At 60.3% G+C, this 21292-nt stretch overlaps 1 protein-coding gene across 1 annotated transcript in view; it reads left to right on the forward strand.

Annotated features, from left to right (window-relative positions):
• Positions 1–580: 580 nt before the first annotated feature.
• The window catches only part of CACNA1G (calcium voltage-gated channel subunit alpha1 G), a 53104-nt gene continuing 32392 nt past the window's right edge, over positions 581–21292 (forward strand). Inside the window, exons 1-9 of the mRNA XM_062175076.1 lie at positions 581–673; positions 796–929; positions 1294–1391; positions 3250–3409; positions 3534–3834; positions 3933–4025; positions 7134–7920; positions 9513–9889; positions 20541–20692. Coding sequence (XP_062031060.1) covers positions 581–673; positions 796–929; positions 1294–1391; positions 3250–3409; positions 3534–3834; positions 3933–4025; positions 7134–7920; positions 9513–9889; positions 20541–20692 — 2195 coding nt within the window. The remainder of the gene's footprint in view (positions 674–795; positions 930–1293; positions 1392–3249; positions 3410–3533; positions 3835–3932; positions 4026–7133; positions 7921–9512; positions 9890–20540; positions 20693–21292) is intronic.

Raw genomic sequence — 21292 nt, forward strand, 5'->3', positions numbered from 1 at the left:
TACAAACCTCGGTCTTGTCCTGGCTTTGCGAGTGACCTTCAGCCCGTGACTTTGGCTCTGTGGGCCTCAGTTTCCTTGGGTTCTAGGGAATCCAACGATTGACCGTGGAGTCGTCACGGGGCTGTTGTGAGCATCAACTGTGGCATTGTGTGAAAGTGCTTGGGAAACTGTAAGGAAGGCATAATCCGACTCTGGGTTTGTGTAACACATTCGCATACATCATCTCATTTGCTTCTCACATCCATCCCGCGAGGTAGGGAGGAAAGATTCCGACTCAGCCCCAAACTCATGGTGTCTGGCATTTCCACAAGCGCCATTGATTTTATTCCCAGCACGGCTTGTGCAAATAGTCAAGGTATTTGTGGCTTCTCCTGCGAAGCTGGGTCCAGAGAAGTGGGGTGATCAAGGTGGGACCAGGTCTGGTGCTGGGAGGTTGGGGGAAGGGCTGCTGGGCTGGGCTGCTGGGTAGACCAGGGCCCTCGAATCACACCTGGCTCATGGGAGCCCAGGGTGGGGCCCGGGGGGCGGCCGTGGCCAGCCTTTTCCTTGACGGTGCCATACCTGGTTCGAGCGAATCAGCATGTTGGTCATCCTACTCAACTGTGTGACCCTCGGCATGTTCCGGCCGTGTGAGGACATCGCCTGTGACTCCCAGCGCTGCCGGATCCTGCAGGTGAGTGTGTGCTGAGGGCCCTGACTACTCTGCAAGGAGCCGGGGGGGGGGGGGTAGGAGGGCTGGAGTGGGGGCAGGGCGCTCCCCTCCCCCGTTTCAGCAGCCTCTTGTCCCCACGTCAGGCTTTTGATGACTTCATCTTTGCCTTCTTCGCGGTGGAGATGGTGGTGAAGATGGTGGCTTTGGGCATCTTCGGGAAAAAGTGTTACCTGGGAGACACTTGGAATCGGCTTGACTTCTTCATCGTCATCGCGGGGTGAGGGCCTGGGCTAGGGGTAGGGGAGTGCAGTGGGTCAGAGCAGTCCGTTCCCTGGGCCAGCGTTCTAGGCCGTAGCCCCCCTCCCAGCCCAGTCACAGCTCTGCCTTCTCCCTGGCTGTCCGCTTGCATCACCCCAGCCTGTCCCCTGAATTCCGGGACCCTCCTCCTAGCTCTGCTCCCTTCTTTGAGGGAGCCTGTCCTTGGCTGGGGCAGGGAGGCGGGGTGGCCCCAGCCCCAGACCGAACCGGATCCTCAGTCCCCATGGAGGACAGGGAGGAGCCCCAGGTCAGAGTCCTCATTGACCTCTGACCCCATGGTGGCCTCAGACTCAAAGGGCCTCCCTTTGGGCCCCTCCCTGCAGGATGCTGGAATACTCGCTGGACCTGCAGAACGTCAGCTTCTCGGCTGTCAGGACAGTCCGCGTGCTGCGACCGCTCAGGGCCATTAACCGGGTGCCCAGTGAGTGACCCCTTGGCCCCCAGCCCCTGGCCAAAGACCCTCGAGTGCACTTCTTGAAAGGGCATACCCCAGCCCTCCTGCCACATGCTCACCTGACCACTCGCAGACCCTGGCAGAGAAGGTCCCCCTGGGGGCCAGTCTGCGCCCCTGCGCCTGGCTATGCAGCTGGGAGAGTGACCTGCGGAGACCCCCTCGCTTTAGTCTGGCTTTGGGTCAGAGTCCCAGGAACTTTGCAGGTGACCTCTCCCCCAGGGGAGCAGGGGCAGCTAGGGACGGACGAGAGGCTGGCAGGCCGGGCGGAGGGGCGGCTTAGCCGCCTGCTTCTCCTCGACAAGACCGCACTAGCCATGTTGAACACGACTTCTCTCAACAGCCTTGCCCTCCCAGCTGCGTCCCCTTCCTCCACCCCAACCCCTCCCAACCCACTGCAGCCACCGCCGGGACCATTATCTAAATTAAACCGCAGTGGTTTCTGGAGCCAGCCAAGCTCTGGCAGCCCCAGCTCCCGCCCCATCCTGCACCTGCCTTTGCTCAGACCCCCTTGGTAACTCCCCAACCTACAAATGCTGCAGGTGGGTCCCCACCACGGCTCCAGGAGTCGGGGTGGGGGGTGAGGGTTCCTGGGGCCCTGGGCTGGGCTGTGACCGCAGCCCCCTTTGCTCTGTGTGTGTGTGAGAGAGATGTAGCTACCCCTGGGAGGGCAGAGCTGCCGAGGGCATCCTTCTCAGGGCTGGGGTGTGTTGGTGTTAACGGGAGCTTAGGAAGAGGGGCAGGGCCTCTCCCACCCCAGGTGATGGCTGGCAGATTTATAGGCCTCTGTCTAACCACCGGTGTAATTCCCTTAATGCGCACCCTGAGGAATTGATCTCCGTAGGAACATAGAGGAGCTGAAGGATGTGGGGGGAGGACTGAGTGAGAAGGCTGGGCAGGCAGGGGCGGGGCCAGGGCAGCTGCAGTCACCAAGAGGGTTAATTAGCTGCTGCCCCTAGAAGCTTCTGCCCTGGAAAGGGCAGGGGGTCACCAGGGGCATTCTGGGGGTGGAAAGCATCCAGCAGAGACTTCTCTGCGTGGCAGGACCTGCTGGCCTGGGGGCTGAGACTTGGAGGGAGGGAGGGCTCCCTAACAAGGGGCTTGGGGGTTTTGAGAAGGAGGGTGCTTCATTGATGGATTCCTGAGAAGACAGTGTTGCATCCCCTCCGGTCCCGATCTGGGGATCTGGATCAAGCAGGAGCAGGCTCGGGGCCGGGGGACTCAGAACCATGGTGCAGTGCAGGGCACTTCGGCCCCTGCCGGGCAGCTGGCTGTCCAGGGGGAATTCTTGCCTGCTAATGTCCCCTCCGGAGTCCTGTGCCTCAGTTTCCCTAGTGGTCCCAGGAGTGGCAATTTGGAAAGGTTAGATGGCCGTGTCTGGTGAGTGAAGGAAGCTGCAGGGTGTGTTGTGTTCGAGGGTTGGATTCGGAAAGAACAAAGGCTGAATCTATGTCCTGGCACCCGCATTCAGTAGCTCTGTGACACTGGGCGAGTGATGTCACTTCTGTGGGCCTCAGACTTCCCTTCCGCACTGTGCACTGTCGGGAGCCCGAGGTGGGCCTTGGTGCTTGAGAGTTCTTTGGCAAGCACAGTCACCTGGCAGGGGTGGGGGGGTGGCCCGCACTGATGACCGTGAGTGGGTGGAGAGGCAGAGCAGACAGGGGCTGCCTGGGGAGTTAGAGGTGTCTGTTGGTCTTCCCTCCAGCTCGAGCCTAGCACTCTCAGCCCCCGATTCCCCGGCGGCCCCCTCTGGGAGTGCTGCCAGCTCTGTGGCAGCCGGCCAAGCCCAGCGGGCCTGGCATCCCCAGCGTGGCTTCTGCCCCTACAGGCATGCGCATCCTGGTCACCCTGCTGCTGGACACGCTGCCCATGCTGGGCAACGTCCTGCTGCTCTGCTTCTTCGTCTTCTTCATCTTCGGCATCGTGGGCGTCCAGCTGTGGGCGGGGCTGCTTCGGAACCGATGCTTCCTGCCTGAGAATTTCAGCCTGTGAGTGGCGGGCGGGGCGGGGCGGGGCGGGGCATTGACCCTGGCGCGGCTGCCCTGCCCAGGCTGCGGGCGGGCTCTCCTTGCCGGGGCCTCACCTGTGCCCCCACCCACCCCCACGCTGCAGCCCTCTAAGCGTGGACCTGGAGCGCTATTATCAGACGGAGAACGAGGACGAGAGCCCCTTCATCTGCTCGCAGCCGCGCGAAAATGGCATGCGCTCCTGCCGGAGCGTGCCCACCCTCCGCGGGGACGGCGGCGGCGGCCCGCCCTGCGGCCTGGACTACGAGGCCTACAACAGCTCCAGCAACACCACCTGCGTCAACTGGAACCAGTACTACACCAACTGCTCCGCGGGCGAGCACAACCCCTTCAAGGGCGCCATCAACTTCGACAACATCGGCTACGCCTGGATTGCCATCTTCCAGGTCGGGCGGCGGTCCCGGGTGCTGAGTGGCGGTTTTTAGGGTTGGCGCAGGGGCCGGGGCTTTCTGAGGAGACAGCCTGGCCCCTTCAACCTCCCCAGGTCATCACACTGGAGGGCTGGGTGGACATCATGTACTTCGTCATGGATGCCCACTCCTTCTACAACTTCATCTACTTCATCCTCCTCATCATCGTGAGTGACCCCTCAGGGCTCTGTGGCAATGGGGGATGGGAGGGGGTCCTGGGAACACGGGTTGGGGCTGCCCAGAGAGGGGAAGCTGGCTCAGTCCAAAGTGCTCAGCTCCTAGGACAGGTCTTAAAAAAAAAAAAAAAAAGATTTATTTATTTATTTATTTGAGAAGCAGAGAGAGAGAGAGGTCTTCCATCCACTAGTTCATTCCCAAAATGGCCGCAATAGCTGGAGCTGAGCCAATCCGAAGCTAGGAGCCAGGAGCCTCCCCCGGGTCTCCCACACAGGTGCAGGGGCCCAAGGAGTTGGGCCATCTTCCACCGCATTCCCAGGCCATAGCAGAGAGCTGGATCGGAAGTGAAGCAGTGGGGACTCGAACCGGAGCCCATATGGGATGCCGGCACAGCAGGCGGCGGCTTTACCCACCACACCACAGTGTCGGCCCGCAGACAGAGAGGGCACTGTAGCAGGAAGGGCACCAGGTGAGGAGTAAGGAGCTCCTAAGTCAGTGCCTGACTCCACCACTTCCTACTTTTTTTTTTTTTTAAAGATTTAGTATTTATTTATTTGAAAGGCAGAGTTGCAGAAAGGCAGATAGAGAGAGAGAGAGAGAGAGAGAGAGAGAGAGGTCTTCCAGCCACTGATTCACTCCCCAAATGGTCGCAACGGCCAGAGCTGAGCCGATCTGAAGCCAGGAACCAGGAGCTTCTTCTGGGTCTCTCATGTGAGTACAGGGGCCTGGGCACTTGGGCCATCTTCCACTGCTTTCCCAGGCACATTAGCAGGGAGCTGGATTGGAAGTGGAGCAGATGGGACTCAAACCGGCGCCCATATGGGATGCTGGCACTGCAGGTGGCAGCTTTTACCTGCTATGCCTTAGGCCTCTTCCTGTTCTAATGACCTTGAGCCAGCATTTGCCAGGAGGCCCCCAGTCCCACCCCAGCCTCTGTCTAGTCATCAGTACAATGGGTGGTACTTAACCCAAGGTGCCATGGCCTGTCCCGGGGGCATCTGCAAATGGAGGTGGTTCATTTTCACCAGGATCCGGCAGGGAAGGCACCATTGGCATCTTGTTGAGGGGAGGGGACCGATACGAAACACCCTGAAATGTTTGCAAACGGTATCGTCCCACCCCAATTCTGATTAGTGTTGAAACGCTGCATGAGCTCTTGTTCCTTCCAACTCAGAATTTCTGAGACTTTATGAAGGCAGAAGCAGCAATATTGAATAGTTTTAACCACTACCATTCCTAGTATCTTATTTAAAATTTTTTCATTTTATTTGTAAGGCAGATAGACAGAGGGAGAGGTCTTCCATCCACTGGTTCACTCCCCAAATTCCCTCAACAGCCAGGGCTGGGCCGGGCCAAAGCTAAGAGCCCAGAACTTCATCTGGGTGTCCTATTTGGGTGGGTGGCAGGAACCTAAGTACTTGAGCCGACACTTGCTGCCTGCCAGGCAGGTTAGCAGGAAGCTGGATCAGAAGTGGAGGATCTGGGACTCGAACCAGCACTCTGATATGGAATGTGGTGTCCCCAGCCCCCGCTTCACCCAGCCCATAGCTGATATTTATGGAGCACTTTTTATGTGTCAGTGCATTAATTCTCTCCGTGGTCCTTTTACAGATGAGGGAACTAACACTTCCATGTGTTGTGCCTAAGCTGTGGGTTAAACTTGCCAGGTGGGGTGTCCTGCTGCCGTGTGCTGTGACATCCACTGCCTGCTTCATCCCCATTGGCCCCAGTGAGGTGCCCAGGGCAGGAATTATGGTCCCCATCTTCTGGGAGTGACCTTGAAGCTCCAGAGGGTGGTCACTGGGCCAAGATGACAAAGAAAGGAAGGGGCTACAGCTGAGAATTCAGTCCCAGGCTACCAACTCTGAGTGCCGCGCTTTTCCTATGTCACCAAGAGGCTGATGGCGGAGACAGAGGGGCAGATACTGAGAGATTCAGCTCTTCGCAGGACTTGGGATAAGCACCGGAGAGAGGTGGAGACGGATGAGGCAGTTGCTGGTGAGAGAGACAGAGGCTAAGCCCCGAGAAAGAAGGAGTGCCACCCCGTCCTGCTTTCGTAATTTTCCCTGGTGCGGGAGAGTGACCAGGCTGGGGTGAAGCCTGGCCTGAGGCCTCTCCCATCGCTGACCACTGCCTGGGGTGAGCGGCGAGGCCAGTGCTACTGCAGGCAAGCCGGCTTTCTCACCGCACTGCTCTCCCGGGCTTGGGGGAGGGGGACGGAAGCAGACAGGGAGGTAAGGGGCCCAGCTTCCACCCTCCCACTCACCCCCGGAAAAATCTTCCCAAACAGCTCTCTGGAATCACACTAGTGAAGCTAATTATCATAATTACTAGGACACGATCTAGAAAAAAAAAATCTGCTTTGTCACCATAAATATTCATTTCCTTCATTTGGGATTGTTGCCCAAGCAGTGTCTGTCCCGGAGTCTTAGGGAAACTGAGGCATGGAGCTGGGGACCAGGGAGTGTGGGCCAGTCAGAGCAGCAGCCTTGGCTAGTCTGTAGGGTCCGGGCTCTGTGTGGTGTCAGGTGACAGCACAGGGACAAGGGTCGCCCTGTGTAGGTGAGGAGCCGGTTCTCACCCAAGGTCACACAGCCAGAATCGAGACTGGAAGCAGGAGTCTGGAGAACAGTGTTTTTGCCAAGATCTCAGAGGCTCGATCCAACTCGAAAACCCCATCTCCCCCGTATTACACTCATTTCCGTAGCATTCGCTGTTCTTCATGGGACTTGGAGAGGGAAGCTTAGGGTCTCTCCGGATGGCCATGCTTTGGGGCAGGGAACTTGGGGGGGTGGCCCTGCAGGATGATGTCATGGTCAATGGCAGCTCCTTGGAAATTCATAGAAGTTGTCCAGGTCTTAGCTGTGATTTGTCTGTGTCACTTTGGACAACTTCCTAGGCCTCTCTCTGGGCCTCAGCTTCTTCACCTCTCAGATGGAGATTCTAATAGCGTCACCTCCTGACTGTCATGAGAATCCAATGAGATGATGCTGGGAAAATAACCGAGCCCAATGCTTGGCACACATTTCCTGTATGCGGCAGCTGGCGTTGATTCGATTTCTTCAGGACATCTCCTCTTCCTGTCCCCACCCCTACAGGTGGGCTCCTTCTTCATGATCAACCTGTGCCTGGTGGTGATTGCCACGCAGTTCTCAGAGACCAAGCAGCGGGAGAGCCAGCTGATGCGGGAGCAACGGGTGCGGTTCCTGTCCAACGCCAGCACCCTGGCCAGCTTCTCCGAGCCAGGCAGCTGCTATGAGGAGCTGCTCAAGTACCTGGTGTACATCCTCCGGAAAGCAGCCCGCAGGCTGGCGCAGGTGTCTCGGGCAGTGGGTGTGCGGGCAGGGCTGCTGAGCAGTCCAGCTCCACTTGGGAGCCAGGAGCCCCAGGCTAGCAGCAGCTGCTCTCGCTCCCACCGCCGCCTGTCTGTCCACCACCTGGTGCACCACCACCACCACCATCACCATCACTACCACCTGGGCAATGGGACGCTCAGGGCCCCCCGGGCCAGTCCAGAGATCCAGGACAGGGATGCCAATGGGTCCCGCCGGCTCATGCTGCCAGCACCCTCGACGCTCACCCTCTCTGGGGGCCCTCCGCCAGGGGGTGCGGAGTCTGTGCACAGCTTCTACCATGCTGACTGCCACTTGGAACCAGTCCGCTGCCAGGCGCCCCCTCCCAGGTCCCCCTCGGAGGCATCGGGCAGGACTGTGGGCAGTGGGAAGGTGTACCCCACCGTGCACACCAGCCCCCCGCCAGAGATGCTGAAGGAAAAGGCGCTAGTAGAGGTGGCCCCCAGCTCTGGGCCCCCCACCCTCACCAGCCTCAACATCCCTCCTGGGCCCTACAGCTCCATGCACAAGCTGCTGGAGACACAGAGTACAGGTGAGAACTGGGGGTGGGGCCATGTTGGGGTCCCCATCTGGGGACTGGGTGGTGTCACAGAGAGCACTGGGGGTGGGCAGTCAGAGTGGTCAGGGCTCAGATTCCCATTCTGCCTCTCGGGGCCTTGGCACTTTCCATCAGTTGCATTACTTCTTTGAGTCCTAATTTTCTCATCTGTTAAAATGGGGACCTCAGTCCCTGCGTGCCATAATGATAGCAGTCGTACACTGAGCACCTGCTTTGTTTGCAGTAAGAGCTCATCGTTGCTGTGGCTGTGCACCTGCCACGGGCTTTGCAGGCAGAATCCCACTGCATCCCCTGGACCGTGGGTGATCGCTTCCTAGGGTCCCTCTCGTGGGGATGAGGGAAAGAAGCCTTGGAGAGGCTGCATGACTTGCTCAAGGTTGTGCTGGTGGTGAGGGGTGGACTCAGGTCTGTTGGACTCTGAGGCCCATACTCTGTTCTCCTTGGGGGCGTGGCTCACAGGGGACATGATGTGTGGCTGTGCCCAGCATCCTGACCCCACACTAACGGGACTCTTATAAACCCACGTCTCATTCTTCCTTCCCTGGAGAGAGACTTGGGGCCACTGCACAGCAAGTCTTGGAAGTGCTGGGCTGACGAGTGGGAGGGGGAGGGGGAGTGAGACACAGGTGACCTCTCGGATGGAAGTAACCGACCCCACCCAGCAAACAGGTTCACTGCAGTGTCAGCCTGCGTTTCAGGCAGGATCGGCACGTGGGAGCAGTGGATATTCGTGGGGATGTTCCGTGGGCTGGGACAGGAAGGTGTTATTACGGGATGCAGAGTGAAGGGTTCTTACGCAGTTCTTCATCGCCTTGCTAGAGGACGTCACGAGCACGCCTGCTTCCGTTGCCTGGGCCTGGGCCTGTCACTGTGGCCCGTTCCCCACCCCCTCCCCCGTGTGTGCAGAGGCTGCCAGGAGGGGAAGTGGCGTGAGTGCCTGCTAGGGGCTGAGCTGGGAGCCAGGTGCCTCCAGGTCCAAGCTTTACCTGGGTCGTGTCTGAGGGTCCTCTCATCGCCCATAACCCGGGTCAACTAGGTGTAGGTGGACATTGATGCCTTAGCTTAGGTCCTGTGTGTGTACATGCACATGGAGGTGCTGTGTTTTCCTAGGGTGTATGCATGTGGGTCTGGCATGTGGCCTTTGCGTGGTACTAATGTTTCTGTGTATGTGTGTGTACATGTATGTGCATGTTATGTGCATGTATGTGGGTATGTCTTAAGGATCCCTTGGAAAATGCTACTCAGAGCAGCTTGGATGCAGGCCTGGCTTCCCTGGGTAACACAGATGGTCTGGGCTTCTTGGACATAGGAGTTGTCCAGGGCCTCAGAGGACAGACATGAAGGCCGCCTGTCTGCCTGACCCCTAGGACGCTCAGCACTGACCATCTGTGGGGTGCTGTTGACATTTGGGCACTGTGGGGCATTAGCACCCCACCTACTCAGTGCCTAGCACCCTGCCCACTGGAACAACCTGGCTCACCCATCACTCACTCTGGGCGCACTCCGAGGGCGGGGTAAGCCCAGGTCAGAGCCCTGCAGCTCTCTCCTCTCTTTTCCCGTCCCAGGCACCTGCCAAAGCTCTTGCAAGATCTCCAGCCCTTGCCTGAAGGCAGACCGGGGAGCCTGTGGCCCCGACAGCTGCCCCTACTGTGCCCGGGCAGGCTCGGGGGAGGTGGAGCTCGCCGACCGCGAGATGCCCGACTCGGACAGCGAGGCCGTTTATGAGTTCACGCAGGACGCCCAGCACAGTGACCTCCGCGACCCCCACGGCCGGCGGCGACGGAGCCAGGGCTGCGACGCAGAGCCCAGCCCCGTGCTGGCTTTCTGGAGGCTGATCTGTGACACCTTCCGGAAGATCGTGGACAGCAAGTACTTCGGCCGGGGAATCATGATCGCCATCCTGGTCAATACGCTCAGCATGGGCATCGAATACCACGAGCAGGTAGGCAGTGGGCAAGGGCAGGCCTCCTGCCAGCCGTTTCTGGGTGTGGAGGTGGCCCAGGGCAGGGGCGGGGCATGTTCTACCTGGGAAGGCTTCTTGGAGGACGTGGGCTTGGAAGGATGTGGTGAGCATCAGCTTCTGGGGAGAGGTGTGTCCCTGGGGGCAGACTGGGTCTTTGGAGCAGGGGCCGCAGGGTGGGGCCGGGAGGGGGGGGTGGCATGGACCTGACTCAGTCAGAGTGTGACTGGTTGGAGGCCAGAGTGAGAAGTGGAGGGCTGGTGGCTGCACCTGGCGTGGAGTGAAGGCCCGTAGGTCAGGGAGGGAGGCAGTCTGGTCCAGGGCCTCCGGTCTGGGAGCCCTGCTGGGAACCAGGGCAGCTCCTGGTGGATGAGAGCGCCCAGCACGGCGAGGGGACTTGAAACCACCGCAGCGGAGGGATCATCCTAAGAACCAGGCTGTTTGGTCAGGAGAAGAGGAGGCTCAGCGGGGACCGGCGAGCTGTCCTCAAATATTTGAAGGGCTGTCATGTGGAAGAGGGAGCATCTGGGCTGAGAGGGCAGGAGGCTGCTATCCCTCCCAGAGCTGCGTGGAGGCAGAAGGGGGACTCTGCAGGCACCCCCATGCACACACTGGACTGCACCACGTGGAGGGTCAGAGCAGGCCCCCCGGGCCCTCACAACCAAGCCTGCCCCCTGCCCCTCCCCCCGGCTTCCTTCCAGAAATCGTCCCTGTCCCCTAGTGTGACCTGGTTCTCAGGAAGAAGGGAGCCAGCAGGCAGGTGCTGAGCACACGTGGCCCGCTGTGCCCTTCTCCCTTGCTCTATCCTCTCGGGTGGTCTCGCCTTGCTGGGGCAGTGGGGAGGGCACTGGGCTGGCAGAACCTGAGCTTTCCTGATTTGGAGCCCATACACCAAGTTGCAGGGGGAGGTGGAAGGTGTGTGGGGAGGGGGCTGCCTGCATGGGCACAGCACACGATTAAAGGGGGAGCACCTGAGCAGGTAGGCTCACCATGGCTGGGGTCGGGGGATATAGGGCTGGGGAGATGGGCTCTGGGTCTAGGTTGGGGAGCATGGGTCCAATCTGGATCTGGAGTAGACAGTGAGATGTTCAGGTCAGGAAAGTCAGAAGCCCCTGACCCCAGCCCCCTGACTCCCACACCCTCCGTGCTGCAAACAGCTCTTATCCGGGACTGCCTTGTCCTACCAAGGGCAGCCATATCCTGTTGGTTCCCCTGGCTCTTGCCTCGACAGCCTCTGCCCTGGTGGCTGTGCCCTGCTCCTTCCCTACGGAGGCGACATGGAGGGGATGGGATGCGGCTGCCGTGCCAGCAGGTGGGCGTCCATGGCACTGCGGTGGGCGTGTTGTGTCTGGGCCGCGTGGGGCGTGGGTGTGTGTGCACAGGCAGCTCTGCCAGCCTCCCAGGGAGAGGTGCAGTGCTCTGCCAGGCTGGTGGGGGAGGGGAGCAGCAGTTTCTGCTCCCGTGACCCAGGGCGTAGCAGCCCCTAACCTCCCATGACTTTCACCCCCTGAGTCTGAACCTTTGCCTTCCCTTCAGTTCTGGCTACAGGCAGGTGTCCCTCCCCCAGGGGCTCAGCACCCTCCCCTCACCCTGGGGAGTGCACCCAGCTGTCCCTGCCCCGCCAGATGCTGCTGCTGGTGGAGCTGTGACTGTCCTGGGAAGTAGCTGAGTCACATAGACCCAGGGCAGACGAAGCGGCCCCTTTGGAGAGGAAGCGAGGGCTCTCCTTCAGGGGTGCCTGCGGCCTCTCCTTGTCCAAGCCCCTAAGGAAAGGAGGACCAGCCATGGGCTCCCCTACAAGCCCTCAGAGGCAGGGAGGTGTAGCCCTAGCCCAGTGGTGGCAGAGTCTGCTCCAGCAATGAGTATGGGCCCCATAGGTGTGAGCGTGGGAGTCAGGCTGGGCAGGTGAGCTCAGGGCTGGAGGCTGGGGAGAAGCCCTGTGCTCGCAGCCACTGCGGCGTGAACGTCCCGCCATCTGGGCCCCCGCGCCTGAGCAGGCTGGAGGGGAAGGGAGCGAGGAGATGCGGGGGGCTGAGCACAGAGGGGGAGAAGAAGGAGACAGAGATGCAGGAGGGAGATGGAGATGCGGAGGGAGACAGAGGTGGAAACACAGCCAAGGAGACTGAGCGAGGAGGAAAGAGACAGACAGAGAGAAGGGGCCATGGAGACTGGGGTGGGGGACAGGGATACTGAGATTGGAGGAGAGGGGTGGAGACAGGAGAAGGAGTCAGAGACACAGGGAGACAGAGACTGAGACCCAGAGGCAAATGAGGACAGAGCCAGGGCAGGGAGGGGGGACAGGGCCTCAGGATGGAACCGACTGCAGGAGAGAGGTGACGCGTGTCGGCAGATGCTGACAAGGCTCTGCCCGGGCTCTTGCCTTCCCTGCAGTGCCCTTAACCAGGCGATGGTGTCCATCGGTCCTGCTGCCCATCATACTGGGGAGCACTACGGGGAGGGAGGTCCCCTCTCTTGGCCTCTCCTGGGACGGTGCCATCCCTTCTGCTCCTCTCCAGCAACCCCTTGACAGAGGGGACATCCATCTGTGGCCCCTGACCTTCCCCAAGGCTGGCCCCCTGCTGTCCCCTCTCTCCTACTTTCCCCGCCGCCTTAACCACCAGCTGGTGGAGGATCGGCAGGATTGGTTTATCCAAAAGGGCTGGTGAGGGGGCCAGGACACAGGACACTGAGGAAGGAACAAGAAAATGGGGCCAGCAGTGTGATCTGTCTGGGGCAGGGTTAGCACGGTTGTGTGCCCCAACCACTAGGGGGCAGTATGTGGAGCCCGGTGCCTCTGAGTGCTCCATCCATCTGGCTCTCCTTCCATTCCGTGCACGTTCTGGGCGTTGGAGTTGGGCCTAAGCAGGAGCCTGCTGATAAATGGTTAACATCCAGCCCTGCAAAGAAAAACAAATCCTGGTTGGGAGTGTCTGCCAATTTCTGTGGTGTAAATGCTCCCACCCAAGCCAAGTTCAAGTGATGCTGTGGACGTGGAGTTGGGACGAGGTGTACTCTGAGGGCAGAGGAAGAGTAGGATGCAGCCAGAGGAGAGGCCAGGGCCAGGGCACCGGACGCCAGAGCTGAGAGCTGTGTAAGGAGATCAGAATGGGCGGTGCACCGGGGCTGGGGGCAGGGGGCAGGAGATGAGTTGGAGAGGCAGGTCCTGAGGAGCACAGGAAAGGGTCTGGACGCCATCCCCAGGGCGAGGGGCTCTCCACAAAGGTTTTACGTGCGTCGGTGATAGGCCCATGTTAGTGCATCAGCAAACAGTGTCAGGGAGATGTGGGGGGAGTGGAGACAGGAGGCCGGGAGGCCACAGCAGTGGTCCAGCCGGTCCCTGCCACATCCTTGTCCCTGGCGAGGAGAGGGCTTGGGAGGGCTGGCTGGCAGGTGGCTGGCTCTGTAGGACTCCATATCAGTTGGACGTTTAGGGGAAGGAGGTGACAAGGATGACTCTCAGGTCCCTGCCTGGGGTTTCCACAGATGTGGGGGGGGGGGGACATACTGGGCCCATATCCGGCAGGGTACTGGGGCTCAGAAAAGGGGTGGTCTTGGGACCTGTCTCCCACCAGGGGCTGTGCCAGGGCTAGGCTGTCACTCAAGAAGGAGGGGAGGTGCAAGATGGGGCCTTGGGGACGCGGGAGCTGCCTGTTATCCCTTTCCTGGCTCATGAGTGGGGAACAGGTGCTGACCTCATCTTCTAGAAGGATGACAACACGTGGGGAGCCCCGCAGCCTCCTGGGGAGACAATCTTGTGGGCCGGGAGAGGACGGGGTGGGTGACATGATTCTGCTCATTGCTCAGACACCCGCCCCTCCTGTCACGCCAGATTCGCGTCCAGAGAAGGTTTCTATTTATAAGTAAGTGAGGTTGGCAGCTCAAGGCAAGGGACGAGGGAAGCTGGGGTTGGGGCAGGGCGGGGTGCAGGGGACCCGGAAGTGGGGATGTCCAGATATGGCAGGTCTTAACTTTTGAACGGATTCAAAGACTGAATGTGGAGCCCTGTCCCTAGAAAACGCACACATGCAGACATCCTGGTATGGCCTTTGAGGGCAAGGGTTTCGAACCCCTCCCCTGTGTCCCTGGGTCTCCAGGTGGAGGAGCCCTGGCTGAGAGCTGGAGCTGGGGCCAGGCGAGGCTTTGGGGGTGCTCCTTCCACAGCCAACCTGGCCCTGGATGTTTGGAGGCTCTTCCAGAGTTGGGGGTACTCATGTTCACTTCCATTCCCTGGCTCCAGGCTCCCTGTGTACAGCACACTAGAAGCACTAGAGAATTCCAGAAGGTCAGGCTGGCTCTCCAGGAGCACTCAGGGAATGTAGGTTGTAGTGGAAAGTTGTTGTGTTTCCTGGAGGATCACACAGGATGCTGGAAGGGAGGCCTCAGGGGACAAAGGAAGGCGCTCACACACAGGCAAGGGATTTGGAAGGGCTTCATGAAGGAGGTGGCTTTTGAGAGGGGCCTTGAAGGATGAGTGGGATCCACAGTCGGGGCAGAGCAAAGAGATCCAGGGAAACTCCAGCAGCCTGGCTGGGGAACACGCAGGGCACATGGGACACTCTGAAGGGTGGGGTGGCTTCCTCATCCCCATCCTGAGGTGCTGGAGTCGGGGTGACGCGAGCCCAGTCCAGTGTGAAGGAAGCCTGAGCTCCTGGAGGTGCAGGCTGGGTGGGGAGGGGCTGGCCGGAGATTTCTGGTGTTCAGATGGCGGGGGGGGGGGGGGGGGGGCTGAGTAAGGCTTTGGCAGGACATGCAGCTCCCGGCAGGGTCTGAGCACCCAGGCACCTTCCTGTCCCGAGGGATGAAGGGCAGCATGGATCCTAGATGACCCTGCAGTTCCAAGACAGGACACCCCAAAACCGTGGAGCCCGGAAGTCAGTCTGGGGAGAGGAGGTGAGGGCGTGTTTGGGACGTGCTGTTTGCGTGGCCATGGGACTTGGTTTCTGGATGTGGAGCCAGGGGCCTGAGGGAGCTTGTGCAGTGTCCTCTGCACCCCAGTGACAGCTGCAGAGTGGGGAGTGGGGAGTGGGGGGACTGGAGGGAGGGAGCGGGGTGAGGGGTGAGCTTAGAGGCACTCTGAAGAATGTTGGCCTGAGGGGGAGGGGGAGAGAGGGAGGGGCCTGGCTCTGGGTGGAGGAAGCCAGGCCTGCTGGGTGGGGCGCAGGGGGCTGGGCACAGGTTCTGAGGCAGCCCAGGCCTCCTGGAGGAGGAGGTGCCCCTGGGGAGAGCTGGAGGGGTGTGGGTCTGGGTTCCCTGGAAGGGTTCCTGCTTGGGGAAAGAGAGGAAGGTAGGGCCCAGGGACGAGGGGGCGGGGATCAGATCCAAGTGCAGGTGGAGGAGGGGTCGGCTCCCTTCCTGGAGAAGAGAGGAGCAGACTGCAGGCTGCAGAGCTGTTTGGGGGAGTGAGGGAGGCAGGAGCCCGAGGCCAGGCTGGGGGTGGGGATGGGGCTGAGGAGTGGGCGAGCTTTGAGGCAGCTCCTGGGGGACAGAGATGGAGCTGTAGGAAGCCAAGAATAGAGGACAGTGCAGAGAGGGAGCGAAGCAGCCCTGGGGCCAGCCAGCAGGCCTGAGCGGGCCGTCAGCACAGGTTCCTCGGCGACTCTCTCTAGCGATGCTCAGCAGTTCTGGAGGAGCCACCGTGCAGAGGGAGGGGCTGGGGGCTCACCTGGGCTGCACAGGGCAGCAGCCGCTGGCCTTGGCCATGTGAGGACAGCCTGCTGCCTGTCAAAAAAAAAAGAGAGATGTATTTAATTATGTGTTTATGTGAAAGGCAGAGCGACAGAGAGAGAAAGAAAGGGAATGAGGTCTTTCACCAACTGGCGCACTCCCCAGATGCTTGCAACAGCCAGGGCTGGGCCAGGCAGAAGCCAGAAGCCAGGAACTCCATCCGGGGCTCTCATGTGGGTGGCAGAACCCAAGTACTTGCCATCATCTGCTGCCTCCCAGGCACATTAGCAGGGAGCTGGATTGGAAGCAAGTAGCTGGGACCCAAACCGCACTCCGATATGGGATACCAGCATCGCAGGTGGTAGCTTAACCAGTTTCGCCACAGCACCAGCACCCGAGGACGTCCTTTTAAAAATCCACCCTGGGCTCCACGATAGAGGTGGCCCAGGTGGGTGAGGGGCAGGGTGACAGCTCCAGAAATCTTAGTAACAAGTGCCTTGGGTGGGCTAACCGGAAGCTGAGTCAGCACCGTGGCCTCCTGTGCCTGCTTGCCTTGTGTTTACTCCAGGTGGCTCTGGGGAGTCAGGGAAGACTGGGGTGATCAGCCAAGGCCACTCCTCAGCATTGCCCCTGATTAGGAGGCTCTGGGGGCCAGAGGGCGTAGTGGGTGTGAAGGTGCTGGAGGGGGTGTGCTTAGGGAGGCAAGGGTCCCAGCTGGGTGGGAAGGAGCAAAGCTGTGGATTTCCCAGAACCCGCCTACTACCCAGGTGTCCCCTGGATCAATGTCCCCTTGAAGGCTCGCCTCCCACTGACCCAGTGACCCTCACCCTGTCTCTGCAGCCTGCCTGCACCCCTCCGCTGGGCGAGTGGCAGCAGAGACCGGGTGTGAGCTAAGGAATCTGATTGAGGAGCAGGGACTTCAGGGTCAGCAGAGCTGCTGGGAGCCGAGCAAAGGGGGTTGGGCAGGCCAGGGTGACCTGTAGCAGCTTCCACTCAGCTCTGGCCTGGCTTGGCCACCCCCTCACGCCTTCCCTGCAAAAGGCACATCACACCCTGCCAGAGCTGGCTCTCAGGTCTCCTGTCTGGACTGCTGCAGTAGCCCCTAATTGGTCCCCATCTCTCCCCTCCGAGCCATCCGCATGCTGCCACGCTGCAGCCAGATTAATCTTCTTAATACACCACTCTGCACATCTCCTTCCCTCGGAAGCCTCAGTGGCAGCATCATGGGAAGAGGCAAGTCCAGCGTGAGTCAGGAAGTGGCTGGATCCAACCCAAATGCCTGGGCCCTGCCAACCTTGCAGGCTCATCCCCACCACCCCTTCCCCCGCTCCTCCCGGGAGCCCACTCTGTTCTCAGAGCTGCAGCTGGCCCCACACACGCCTTCTTCCACCCCTCGGGAGTGACCTCCACGGGCGTTCTCTTTCTGCCTCCTCCTGCCTGACCTCAGCAGGGTTTGAGCTCCCCGGTGCTCCTGGGTTTTGCCTCCAGCGTGGTAGGTGGCTGCACCTTGCACCTTGCACACATGATGTCCTGCCCCGTGGGAGGCTGGCTTTAACTGTCAGTGCCCACAGGGCTGGTTGAGCTCGATCCTGGCCTGGGGGTGGGGGCTCCCTGTCCTCCCTGCCTTTGTTCTGCAGAGCCTCCTCATGAGGTGGTGTCTCCCTGTTAACACAGGCCACCAGGGATCAGAGAGGTTAAGGTACCTGCCAGAGGTCGCACAGATGGGAAGCGTCAGAGCTGGCTGGCTTCTGGTGTTCAGGCTCAATCCCACCTTGTTGTTCCTAGTGTTCGCTGGGTCCTGGAAGGGTTGGCTGGCAGAGATGCTCTGGGCTTCAAGGGAGTGCTGGTGCAAAGGCAGAGTGAGAGGGAGGGAGAGTGAGAGGGAGGGAGAGGGAGGGAGAGAGAGAGAGAGAATGAATATCTCCTGTGTGCTCTGGTTCACTCCCCAAATGCCTGCAACAGCTAGGGCTGGGCCAGGCCAGAATCAGGAGCTGGGAACTCCAACTGGGTCTCCTATGTGAGTGAGTGGCAGTGATCCAAGCACTTGACCCATCAACTGCTGCTTCCCAGAGAGCGTATTAGCAGGACACTGGATTGGAAGTGGAGGCGGGACCAGAGTCCAGGCTTCCCAGGCACTCCAATATGAGTGCCTAACCACTGTGCCACAAGGCCTGCCTCTTTCCTGCTGGGAGGGGCTGAACAGCTAACCTGGGACCACAGTGGCTGCCGAGTGACAGCCTGTGTGGAGGGGCAGCGATGTTGGGAGATGAACCATCAGCACAGAGAGGAGGCCTGGAGCCTCAGTGCAGGAGACGCTGAGGCTGCTTGGCCTCAGCTCCCAGCAGCCTCCACTGGGCCTGGCGTCTGGGACCAGCAGGAAGGATCCAGTCTAGACCTGAGGAAGGACCTCAGGCTGGGACGGTGGGTGCGGGGAGGCTAGTGCCTGCCTGATGGGCTTGCGTGCATTCTGTGTGGGCCTCGTCTGGATGTGTGGTGGAGCAGCATTGTGGAAAGGGTCCCAAAGTCGGAGATGCAGCAAGCAGCCCACGCACCTCTCCCAGGGAGCTCCAGCCCGCCAGCAACTCACCGCGCTTCTCGGAGCCCCCCAGGGTTGGCAGCGAGCAGAGAGGCACTGCTCTCCCGGGAGGAAGGTGTCCTGCCCAGTGCAGCTGGCTCAGCCTCGGCCCCGCTGCAGCTGCTGCCGTCGTCATTACGGCGGCTCCGGGCCCCAGGGGCCGCCGCGTTGCCAAGACTGTGGCGCTGGGTCCCGTGCTGCATTTGCAGAATGCTCCCAGCCTCTGATGTGGTGACGTGGGCAGTCCTGAGTGTCTGGGGGAGGGGAGCTTTTTTATTTTTCCTGTGGGCCTCCAGGAGGGGATACTGGGGCCCTGGAAAAGAAGGGGCATGGTGCAGGCTTGGGCTCCACCTTCCTGCTCTTCCTGCTCTGTGACTCTGAACCTGGTGACAGCCACCCTCTCTTGGCCTTGTTCGTTCATTCGTACAACGAGCACTGGAGGACTGTGGAGGTGAGCTGCCCAGTGAACCACGGGTCCATACAGCTCATACCTGTGAGTTCCGTGCTTGGCACCTTTGTCCACTCCGGGAGACAAGACTGGGCAGGCGGCAGAACGGCTGGGAGGCGGGCTCCCTGACCCCTGCTCCCTGGCACACTGGCCCTGGTGCACAGCAGGGAATCCACTTTGCCAGAAGGGGACTGGACACTGAGCTCCCCTGCACTGACCGGGGCCCTTTTCCCATTTCCTGCCCTGTTCTTTTGTTCAGAGGGACTCCAGGTCCTCTCTCTACGTGACCCCATTAACTCGGTCGTGTGACAGTGCCCCCTCCTGCTCCTGTTCCCACTCCCAGACGGTGGAGCTCAGACTTGCTTGAGATCTGTGGGAGCAGTCGGCTCCATGCTGCTCTCATGCCACAGTCACTCACCCTGTGGGCAGGGGGCCCCCTGGGTGCCTGCTGTCGCCGGCTATGCCCCCAACCTGCCTTAACCACCAGGTCTGCACACATCCTTCACCTGCTAATTCGAAGCCCCTTCCTTCCAGCTCTTCCACCTCCCCCCCAGGCTGGCCACACAGTCATGGTACATTTGGTCATGCCCAGGCCCTGGCTCCACGCTTGGGCAACCTACTCAGGCGGCCGGCCAGAAGAGGCAGCTGGGTAAACAGGAGGAGGCGTCTGATGGAATGAGGGCCTCATTTGGCGATTTTTTTAACTCAGACTTCCCGAGCAGCTATAGCGGGCTTTGGGTTTTTGGTTTGTCGAGATACCCATCAGCTGGGAGCCAGCCACGCCTCTCCTTCCAACCCCAGCCCTCCTCCCAGCCGGGCCTCTCCCTTCTCCCCCAAGCAAAATGAAGGCTTCCTCTCCCTGCCGCCCTTCTCCTGGGGAGACCCCCACCCTCTGGGGTTCATTTCCAATGCTGCCTTCTACTGAGCCTTTCTCAGTGTGTCCATCCTCACCTTCTCCCTCTGAACGCCCGGATTTCCTGCCTAGACCATTTATTTTGGCACCAAGGCAAGTCTAAGGCCTCTTGTGGTGGTTGAGCTGTTCTGCGTGTGTACAACTTGTTTCCAGCCAGACGCCGAGCACCCAGGATGCAGGGAGAGGGACTGATGTGTTTCAGTAGCTCCGGTGCCACCTGGTGCGTTGCTAAGCGTGCGGGAGGCGCTTCATATTGAAAGCAGGTGATGTGTGAGCCGGAATAGGGTGGGGTGGGGACTGTGTCTTTGGTCCAATCTCAGACCCTGGGTAGGAGCGTAGAAGACATGAGAGTGAGAATCTTGGTGAAAGTCATAGGATGGAGAGAATTTAACCCAGGTGTCCTGGTCTCAGGCTAAGGCTCCAGGTGCCACCTTTTCTGTGACAGCCCTTCCTGCTGGGGTCTCCCTTCTGCCTGTTAGTGTGGGCGTGACTGTCAGTGCATGCATTTGTGTGTGCGTATCTGTGTGGAAGGAAGCAAGTGTAGCCAACAGTTGTCCAAGTGCAGGCTGTCAACTCCTCGGAGTAGTCGTAGAACACGTGAGCTGGTGTGTGGCTGCATAACTGGGTGTGCGTGTGAAGCCTGCGGGATCGCCATCTCAGGTCAGCCAGCAACATGGCGCTGCTGGCTAGGGCCTGTGGGCTGGCACAGCACGGGACAAGATGGGGTGGGGCTCAGAGCTCTCAGTGGGCATCAGGCAGAACCTCTGGCCCAGGTCCCCAAAGAGCCTATAGCCCACAGTCTGAGCCCCATTGGCAGTGAGGGGTTGGGGGCTGGGAGTTCGTGGGGCCCTTTCTTGGAGCAGGTGCACTTCCTTTGGGAGAGGGCCTTCCCCAGGAGGCTGAGCATTTAGCAGCCCCTGCCACCCCAAGGCAGCTGTCCTGCTCCTCTCCCCGGGCCCGCCCCGTGTTCGGGCAGACTGGGGTGAGGGGCTCAGGGACCAGCTGGCCACCTCATGCCCTCCCTGCCCTCCAGCCAGAAGAGCTGACCAACGCCCTGGAAATCAGCAACATCGTCTTCACCAGCCTCTTCGCCCTGGAGATGCTGCTAAAGCTGCTCGTGTACGGTCCCTTCGGCTACATTAAGAATCCCTACAACATCTTCGATGGCGTCATCGTTGTCATCAGGTGCGACGCCCGCCACTGCCTCCTGCATAGAGTGCCAGAATGGGGGAGGGACTGGGAAGCACGTTGGCCCAGAGTCTGTACCCCACCGGGCCACCCTTTGTCTGCTCCGTCCTCTCCCTCGGCCCCAGCGTGCTCATAGGGAACCAGGGCACTCTCCAGCCCCCCTCCCCACCTCTACCAGCCTGGGGTGGTGAGGACTCAGGAGCTGGCCTTGGAGAGCAGTGGCAGGAGGAGGGCCCTGCTCCCAAAGTGCTTGGAAACTGGTGCAGGAGCCGGGTAACTGGCTCCAGGCTTTCCAAGACCTTGGGAGAGGACTGGGGGTGGGGGGGGGGTGGGTCCCTCCTCCAGCCCCAGCCTGGGGCCCGGAGAATGGCTTTATTGCTTTTTGGAATCGGTTTTAGATTTCATTAGAAAAGAACAAAGCAAACATTCCCTAACCTGATGAGCTTGCCTTGGCCGGATCTGGGGAGAGGGCTGCCTGCTGCAAGGACATGATCTCTGGCAGGGAGGGGAGGGCGGAGGGGACCAGGGCTGCCCCTAGATCCTCACCATCCCTGAGGGGCCCTGCTTGGAGGCTCCAGTGCCGGCAGCCCGGGTGCT

Source organism: Lepus europaeus, chromosome 18 (genome assembly GCF_033115175.1).
Source record: "Lepus europaeus isolate LE1 chromosome 18, mLepTim1.pri, whole genome shotgun sequence".
In the NCBI taxonomy this organism is placed as follows: domain Eukaryota; kingdom Metazoa; phylum Chordata; class Mammalia; order Lagomorpha; family Leporidae; genus Lepus; species Lepus europaeus.